General features: G+C 39.7%; 1 protein-coding gene across 3 annotated transcripts in view; it reads left to right on the forward strand.

The window, feature by feature from the left end:
• The window catches only part of spock1 (SPARC (osteonectin), cwcv and kazal like domains proteoglycan 1), a 194,545-nt gene extending 185,106 nt beyond the window's left edge, over positions 1–9,439 (forward strand). For all 3 annotated transcript variants that reach the window (XM_036127090.1, XM_036127089.1, XM_012882163.3), the window contains 4 exons: positions 365–586; positions 2,477–2,539; positions 3,157–3,294; positions 7,984–9,439. In XM_036127090.1, the coding sequence (XP_035982983.1) occupies positions 365–586; positions 2,477–2,539; positions 3,157–3,294; positions 7,984–8,180 (620 nt within the window). In that variant the 3' untranslated portion in view covers positions 8,181–9,439. The remainder of the gene's footprint in view (positions 1–364; positions 587–2,476; positions 2,540–3,156; positions 3,295–7,983) is intronic.
• Positions 9,440–9,689: the final 250 nt, after the last annotated feature.

The raw sequence follows: 9,689 nt of genomic DNA on the forward strand, positions 1-9,689 counted from the left end.
TTCTCTCTCTCTCTCTCTCTCTCTCTCTCTCTCTCTCTCTCTCTCTCTCTCTCTCTCTCTCTCTCTCTCTCTCTCTCTCTCTCTCTCTATATATATGTGCCATCTTTTTCTGCCAACCAAACTCTCACACACAAGCTTCTTCAGCAGGGGGGAGATGATGTTGGTGCCGACAGTGACCCTGCAATGTTCCCTGTTATGTCAACATGTCTCAGCACATCACAGCTCTGTCACTGTCAACACTTGGATTCACTCAGATCTCATTATCCTGCTGTGAAATGATTAGAAATGATCCACACATGTTCTTGTACTTTAGAAAAAGATAGATTTTTTTATTTTTTTTTTTGTTTTTTGTTTCCTCCTCTAGATTTTGACACCAGCATCTTGCCTATTTGTAAGGATTCGCTGGGTTGGATGTTCAACAAGCTCGACATGAACTTCGACCTGCTGCTGGACCAATCAGAGCTGAACGCCATCTACTTAGACAAGTATGAGCTGTGCATGAAGCCTCTCTTCAACTCCTGTGACTCCTTTAAGGACGGCAAGCTATCCAACAACGAGTGGTGCTACTGTTTCCAGAAGCCTGAAGGTAAAGGTGGGGAAGGACAAATGTGGAGACTGCTGAAAGTAAAGGCACAGACAAAAACCAAAGGAGAAAACAAGTCTTAAGTTACTCTGAGGGGGTTTACTCATGTTGTCGTTTTTTTAATTTATCACTAGTCAGAATAACTTCATACCACAAAGTGCTAATGTTGATAAGTCCTCTCAAACTAAAAAAAAAAATTTGATATTTTCAGTGTGAACGCAGTGGTGATGCTATTGCACTCTTAGGACTCAACTTGTTTTTGTTTTTTTCCTCTTCTACTTTCCTTGGCCTTCTATGATAATGCTACTCCCCCAGGTGTCACATCTGCACTTGTGGTTTTCTCACAAGCCGTGCAATTGCCTTACTTGAAAAAAATGCTGTTCCTTGTGAGAATTAAATGAGGACACCTCCAAATTAATTAGACACTAAAATGACAAAATAGTGGCATATCACATTAGGCGCAAGTGATTGGAACATTGTTAATCAGCTTAATAGTCTGCAGATGGAGGAAATTGAGAACAACAGCCAGCATGCCCCGGTTTGACTATCCAAGCAAGTTTACCTTGAAAGCAGACCTGAAGATGCTCAAAGAGGTCTCCAAAACTCTAAAATTATTAATTATTAAAGTTATTACGTGAGATAAGGCAGGTTATTGTTACTGTTGATGTGACAGTGCATGCCTACTCAGTCAGAAAGAGACACATTGGACCTTTATGGGAATTGTGCAAGGAGGAAACTTTTCCCCTCAAAGAAAAACTGGGAGGGCAGACCTCCTCAGACACCAGACCTGGACATATTTTTGCGATAAACCAAGTAAAGCATTCCAGAAAAATAACCTCACACCAAATAGCATTGCATAGCTTGCAGTGCCTTGGTTTGGGATCCTTTCTTGAGGATAGGAAATTTCTTGAGGATAGGAAAAAATGTGGGAACCCCTGTAACAAATTAAAGCCAAAACTGAACCCAAGAGCCTAACAGAAGACATTTCAGCCAAATAACTTAAGACTAGCAACTAGTTTGGTATGGTGTTCTAACATCTTCCTCAGAAAAATTAGTAGAATAAGCTTTTTTAATATTTATTTCAATAAAAGCACACAACATTCTTTGTTCTCCTAGAAAACTACTTATATGCACAATTTGGAGGTGTATACACTTTCCACTGTCTAGAGGTCTACTCCACAGGGAGCACAATACCATGAACCACTATGATACCCAAAAGGCATATGGAGATAGAGATAATTGTCCATGCTCAAAATAATCAGAAAACTACTTCTTCGTGTGTAATTACGAGCTTAGCCCACTGTAAACAGGACATTAGCGTTTGCAACAATTTTTTAAAAGAAAGTTATTGCCTCTGTAGATGTCTAAAATCCCTTTCAAAGTTAATTCTGGCATTTAAGTGCAATTCGCAACACAACAGCTTTGTGGAACTTGGACAAATCAAAAGGCCATCATAACCATTTGTAATTGGCAAACCTTTAAGTTTAAACAGGTGGTCCAAGTTGGCCTGTAAGTGTGTAATGCTGTTATTGTATTCTCAAGTCAACCTTTGCAAATGACTGACTGAAACACATTCCAATTTGCATGAGTTAGACCCAGTTATAAACAAAAGAAAAATTGAATGATGAAGGTTAAGCAAGCAGAAATAGGGTTTTCTGGGAGTCTGTAAAATTGGACTGGATAAATTGAAACAACATTCTAACAAACACTGGAGATCCCAGGGGGTAGCTTTGAGTGTGACAACAGTAGGAGGCTGGTTCAGAGGAGGTGGGGAACAGGGATAATTGTAGAACCGAAATATAGAAAGTGACAAAGAAGGTGTGTTGAATTTGTTTCAGTTTTGCTATGAACTGATTTGATGAAGCAAATTCTCTTTGTCCTCTTTCATCGCAGGTCTTCCTTGTCAGACTGAAAAAAGCAGGATCCAGAATCAGAGTCGAAGAAAGAGCCTCATAGGTCAGTCTAAAAAAAAATGCGGTCATTCACCTTTTTTATGTCTTTCATTGAAACACACACACAAACACACACACACACGTACACCAACCATATCTCTATATTTTAACATATCAAAATGGAACACCTCAGTGATGTATTTTGAAAGCAAACTATAAGGCACGTCATTGAGCATTTTGTACAAATGCCCCTGTTATCATTGGGCAGACTATGTATTGTTTCTGCTCACAGCAAAACGACTTGAAAAATAAGCTGCGACTGGGTCATATGAAGGTAACAGAAAATAGGCGCGTGTGTGTGAGCGAGTTAGCGTAGATGCTTGTTTGTGTCTGTGTTATTGAGAGTGACTGCCTCCACTTAAGCAGGATGTATGGTTGTTGTCCTGCAACCTTCACAGGAGTAATTGATTGTTAAACTCCCCTTGTGAATACACAAGAACTTTAGTTCCTACTTCCGGACGCCTCCCTCGAGCAGCAATCGGATTATATGTTCCACCCGTACAAACTTAATGCTCTTAACCTTTTCTTTCTTCCTTGCTTAATTTTATTTTCTTTCACAATTTTCTTCATCTCTTTTGTTTTCCTTTTTATTTCCATTTCCTCCCTTTCAAATGTCTCTAGGCTCCTATATCCCTCGCTGCACCGAGGAGGGCTACTACAAACCAACCCAGTGTCACGGCAGCACCGGCCAGTGTTGGTGTGTGGACAAATATGGCAACGAGATTGCTGGATCCAGAAAACAGGGCAACCCTAACTGCGGTAAAACCATACATTACGCTAACATATTATTAACAATTATGAAGCAGAAACAGCATGAATGTGTAGCCTGTTCTTCATTGAGCCTCTCTTCATCTGAACATCTCTTTGTGTTGATGGTCAGCTTAAGGCGGGCACTAAACATCTGTCCTGTGCAGTGATATCAAGCAACTTTGCGCTATGTTCATGTTAAAAAAAAAATCTCATAATCAAAAACACTGCAAAAAGGGAACTAAAAGTAAGTGAAATTTTCTTGAAATCAGTGTATTTTTCCTTGATTTGAGCAGGTAAATAAGACTATTTGCCAATGGAATAAGATTTTTGCACTTAAAATAGAAACAATTCATCTCCATCGTCTTATTTCAAGTGCAAGATATCTAATTATCTTATTTTAGGGGTAAAAATACTCATTCCATTGGCAAATAGTCTAATTTAGCTCCTCAAATCAAGGAAAAATACACTGATTTCATGAAAATTTTACTTACTTTTAGTTCCCTTTTTGCAGTGAATCAAACTGAAGGATGACTCCTACCTTTCATTGATTTCTTAATGCTTCTCTTTGTTCTGAATAAACACTAAGATTGACTCTTGTACAAAAGTGTATTAGAATCATCGACGAGAGCTAGTAATTCGGCCTAAAGAAAATTATTTCATGTCATAATTCTTAGTTCCGATATCTCACTTTAATCGTGTCCACGTTCAAAGGCCCGCGTAGATTGAAGGAGGCGATCTACGTGGGCCAGAGGCTGCAGGGGCCACGGAGGCCGGAGGTGAGCGGCTGTGAAATTGGATGGTCTCTCATGTTCCCGCCCTTACCGCAGTGTAACCGCTGTCGCCTCGCAACCATGACAGCGTATGCCACAGAAATGTACAACCTCAAAAATGGAGGCTCAACATTTGCTCAGTGTCTTTTTTTTTATCTTTGAATATATTCCAGCAATTGTACCATCGTTACAGCCATGTGTCAAAGGTGAACTAATTAATAATTTCCAAACATAGTCCCCAGCCCACTTTGAGACAATAAAGGATTATTTTGCTCTCTTAGGCTACGTTCACACGGCAGCCTGAAGTGACCCTATTCCGATTTTTTTGCCCCTATGCGACCTGTATCTGATCTTTTTATGACAGTCTGAACAACACAGATCAAATTTTTTCAAATGTGACCCAGGCCACTTGGATATGTGGTCCTGAATACGATACGTATCTGATCTTTTCGTATCTGATCTTTACGTATCTGACCTGTGTCTGTACGGCCGGGTCGCATTTATCCGACCTGTATGTCACCGATACTCAACAAACGTCACTATTCTGCGTCCTGCTATGCAGAAGCGGGAAGAAAGACGACACCCATTGCGGACAACAATGAGAAGAGCAGTCAATGGAGGGAAAGCTCCGGTTAGAAAATTAATTAATGACCGCAAAATGCGCGCCAGCATTATAATCCTTGTTTACTTCCGCAAACACTGAGGACGCTTGCTACGTGTGACGTCATCGCATCCTCGAGTGCGCATGCGGGACACTTAGGTTGAACGCATTCAGTTCACACAGGAGATCACATACAAGTCGCATATATTTAGAAATGTGAACGGACACGCAAAAAAATCAGATTCCACAAAAAAATCGGAATTGAGCATTAAGACCTGCAGTGTGAACGTAGCCTTAGACAGATTCAGTTCAGTTTGAGACGCCAAACTCAGCTGCAGAGGGGAAACTTTCAGGGAAGGAACTGTCATGTGGAACTGATCAGCCAATCAGAAGCAGACACTGAGCATTGTGAGATCTATATTATATAGCCAATGATAAATTGATTGATTTGTTTAAACATCTCTTTTACATAGAAATATATCTCTAGGTTCCTACAATGTCATCAGGCTATCTTTGTAGGGATCTTCCAACGTTGTTTTCACATTTAATCATTTCAAACATAAATTGATTTCATTCGACACAAAAAAAAGGTTTATATTGAAAGATTGACACATCCAATAATGAATAAAACACCTATTCATTTATCACTCGATTTTTTTTAACAGGTTTACGTTTAATGAAAGGCAGGCCACACCACAATTCATCTATTCTAGTGTAGAAAATAAGACTGTATGGTGTCTTAATAAAGCCAAACAATATATAGAGACATAGACAGCAAAGATTGCTTCTTTGTTCAGTAAGACTGAAGTCTGTAAAAAAAAAATAATCATCCTCCTATCTGAACATCAGTTATGTAAGAAATGCATATTGGGCATTCTTTTAGAGCCACCCTCGCAGTTTTTTTTTCTATGTCCCATTTCATATACTTCTTAAATCTTTCCCACTTTCATCTTACAAGTCAAATAGAAATATTTGTCACTCACGGGAGATAGCAATGCGAAAAAAAAGTCTTTGAAATGTGATTCAGGAACGGAAACTGAGTCACACTGTGGAGGAGAGTAATCAGACTGAAGTATAAATAATAAAGTGTGTTTACATTTTAACACCACACTTTGCACGCCAGCAGCTGGGATTCAAAGAAAATTGTCCAAAAAAAAAACGGCATTTTGCTGTAAATCAATCACAGAGGGATTTCTCTATAAAAAAAAAAAACGCACAACAATAATTAGCTAGCAAAAATCCAGGCAGACATAGCGATTACCAATCAAACAGCCGACTCAGAAGCACACATTACTGCTCAGTCGAATGCCAGCCTGGTCTGAAGCCAGTAATTGCAGCTTCCAATATTGATAAGGTGCTTATCCAGTCACCAAACACACAAAGATGCACACATAGACAAACACAGACAACAGCACTGCTTTTGTCTGTGCTGTAACAAGCTCATCAGACTCGTCCTGAATGGCCTCAGGCTGGTGCAGCTTGGAGTTCTCCCATTCCCCTATGCATACAGGAAACATCACAGCTCACCACTCATTTGGCTTAAATACAGGAAATGCGTTTAAAACCGTGCGTGCATGCGTGCATATGCCGACCTGTTAGGAATCTATTTTTGGACATTCTGAGGAAAATACCATACTGTGCAAAAGTCCTCAGTCATCCTTCAGTTGTTCATTTTTTGCTTCCAAGAAGCCAGACTAGTCTTTTAAAGTGCTCTGAATCAACAGTTCTTAAAGCTTTCTAAAGCTCTTTTCTCATTTTAAATTTGGATTCCGGCTGCATTTTCAGTTCAGTTTCTAACCATTTTCAATGGAAAGTTTTTGAGTTCCTATTAACTCTGAATCATTCGGACAAAAAATGTTCCCAACTCAAATAGTGAACCAAAGCACTGTCTGCACATATAACATCTTTAAAAACATAATATTATTTAAGCACAGCCATGACTCTGTTTCAAAGATGCAATTTCTTCCTATTTCTTCAATTAAATCTAAAAAAAAAAAACAATCTTCCTGAAATGTCAGACAGATAGAATTTTATTTTTCAAAAACCAATGAGGTTTCTAAAGGGATACTCGTATATTTCTAGAGACCAAAGAAGAGTACATTTATTGAGGTAATTTAGTTCAGGAAGTGATATGCATAATATATGATATAGATTCATTACAAACAAAGTGATATATTTTCAGGGTTTATCTTAGTTCATTTTGATGATTCCCGCTTATAGCTAATGAAATGCCAAAATTCAGTTTCTCAGAAAATTTGGATAAAATGTAGGACTAATAAAAACACTAAATTCAGAAAAGGTATATTGTTAGTGGTGTCTCCAAGCTTATTAATGGAAAGTTGAGTGAAAGAAGAAAGCATAGTAGAAAACGGGGAACAAGCAACAAGGATAACCACAGTATGCAGAGAACTGTGAAGTAAAGTTAAGAATGCAATTTTACCAGCACGCTGTACCTAAATGTTTGCATACCTGGTTCCACCTCATGTTCTACCCTTTACATGCCCAGATTCAACCATAGATGGTCAAAGCAAAACACCTCATGAATGCCAATGTGTATTAAAATGAGTCAATTGGCCATGTTTTTTCATCACAGTGACGTAGCAACCACGGAGGAAAAGCAAAGAAACTCGGTGTTTCACAGAGAGAGGTTTATTAAATTTATAAATAAGAGGTAAGAGTGCAGATGTTGCGCACATTAAAAGACCCTGTTAAAAATTAAACTTGATTGCTGTTTTAAACTTCAGATGATAGCCATACTCCGTGTTGAAATTCCTCTGAGGCCATGCGTTCAGATCGACATTCAGCAGAGGGAGCCCAGGAGGAATTAGAGGTTTCCCCTGCGATGATGACGACCCCACCCCCACCTACCCCTTTTATATAAGATTTAAGTTGGCTTATTAGCATTTTTGTTTTGTTTATTTGAAAGGTCCTATTGTATAGGAATGTGTCACCAGGGTAAGCATGAATAACACTGCAGTTTTGAATGCTTCTAATGAAGTCGATCAATGATTCTAGTCTGATATGAAGTGCAATTGAATGAGAGGAATCATGATGCAGTTTTGCTGCAATTCACCAATTCACCAGCTGCGTCGCCAGTTTCTCCCATCTCTACTTGTAGCCTTCGCAGAATGTAAAGTACTCTGCTCTACTAGCACTCCCTACAGATATATCCAGCAAATACATCATATCTGCTGGAGATAGTTTTTTACACCTGTAGCATAATATGCGGTTAGGCAGATGCGGTGAACAGACAGGCTTTCTTTTTCAATCCATCATGTATTTTTCTTAAGTTTTTCTTGTCTTTGTTTATTGTTAATTTATTCACAGACGAGGACCCGGAGACATCAGGGGATTTTGGTAGCGGCGGCGCCGTAATTCTCCTTGATGACCAGGAGGAGGAGCCATCACACAGTGAACGTAGCAGGCAGAAGAAGAGGCGGGGCCGGATCCACCCCCGGGGAACTATTGAGGACGACGAGGATGAGGACGAGGACAAGGATGATGAAACTGGCTATATCTGGTAGCTTCACAACATCATTTTACTTTGCCATCAGCCGACCAGAAAACTCTCTTAACTCCGCACAGATCTGAAGCCATTCCAACATCTCTTCCTCCGGTTACCTTGGCAGCGGTGCATCTTTTGACTCTAAACCTGCTCCTGTAATCCCTGCAATTTATCCAATCCTCTTTTTTTTTTCAGCGAACCTCATACAAACTTTTTATCTTCAAGTTCCACTCTTTTGTCAGATAAATAAAACAGAGCTGATAAGATTTAAACAAAACTGTCAAGCCCCTGCAAGAAATGTGCCCAACATTGTCCACTTTCTGCTTTTACTCACTCTTCAATCCCTCCGGTTTCAAACCCTTCAAATATAGATACTTTATTTTATTTGAATTTTTTTTTTTTTTTTTTGCCCTGTTCCCATCCTCCTTCTCTCCTGTTGTTGTGAGTATCGGTGTCTGTGGTCAGTCTGTAAGCCCAGATGCATTAGCTGATATATTGGATGTAAATATGTTTCCTCCAGGAAGGCTTGATTGTGGATTCTCTTCCCTGTTGTTTGTTTGCAGCTTATTTTCGTGTTCTGTGTTCCACCGCTGGGCACCCTACGGTGTTTTCTGCAAATTGCTGCCAGTTTAAAGCTCTGAGATGTCCCAACACCACCAATAACACCCTGCCTCCTCTTCTCTCTTTCTCTCTCTCTCTCTCTCTCTGTTAATTCTTGGAGGATTGTAAATTATTTGTTGACATTGATTTTATTTTATTTTTTTGAATGTGTCCAGAAAGCCCAGGAAACAATGAGATTAATGATGTATTGTTGTTGTTGTTGCATGTTTCTCATCTTGTACCTGTAAAAGAGAGATTTACCTGGCCAGGTCCAGCTCTATGCATCTCAAACTGAAAGTGATGCCTATTTTGGCTGCTACAATACTTCGCTGTTGCTATGTTGATGCTGTCTAGTGTCCTTTCGGTTCTTCTCCCAATCTCAGGAGGTATGAATTTGTACTGCAGAGAGTTAGCGGGCCTGGAGTGCAAATCTGTATGCTTTGGCCCTCCGGTATGTGGCTAAATGGTCTGTAGGGCTGCTGAGGCCTTTTACCTGTGCATGGACACTAGATGAGGTAGCTGCTCCTGAGCTGGGAGGACATATGACGTCCAGTGGAGACGAGAGTCTGCTCTGCCTCCCAACATTGGATATGTTCAGTGAATTCAAATCAACTGCGTGAACTTTTATTTATTTTAAAATTTAAGTAAAGTGGCACCTTGAGTGTCTTTTGAACCTTACGTGTCAATGTCCACTTGTCTCTTCTTTTCAACATCTTGCCTCATATATTGCATCTGAAGTCGTCAGAAAATCGTGTATAAAAACACATGCGCTGGCTCACTTTGAAAACCCAAAGACATTCACACAAGTTCCTCTTTCTTGTCCCTTTTCCTTTTTCTAATGCCTGGATTTCTGTGCAGTCGAACAATCAAAGCCCTCTATCAGCTCTGACCTTTTCTAGCCTTGAGAAGGCTGCATCCCCTTTTAGAG

This window comes from Fundulus heteroclitus, chromosome 23 (assembly GCF_011125445.2).
Source record: "Fundulus heteroclitus isolate FHET01 chromosome 23, MU-UCD_Fhet_4.1, whole genome shotgun sequence".
NCBI classification, from domain to species: Eukaryota; Metazoa; Chordata; class Actinopteri; order Cyprinodontiformes; family Fundulidae; genus Fundulus; species Fundulus heteroclitus.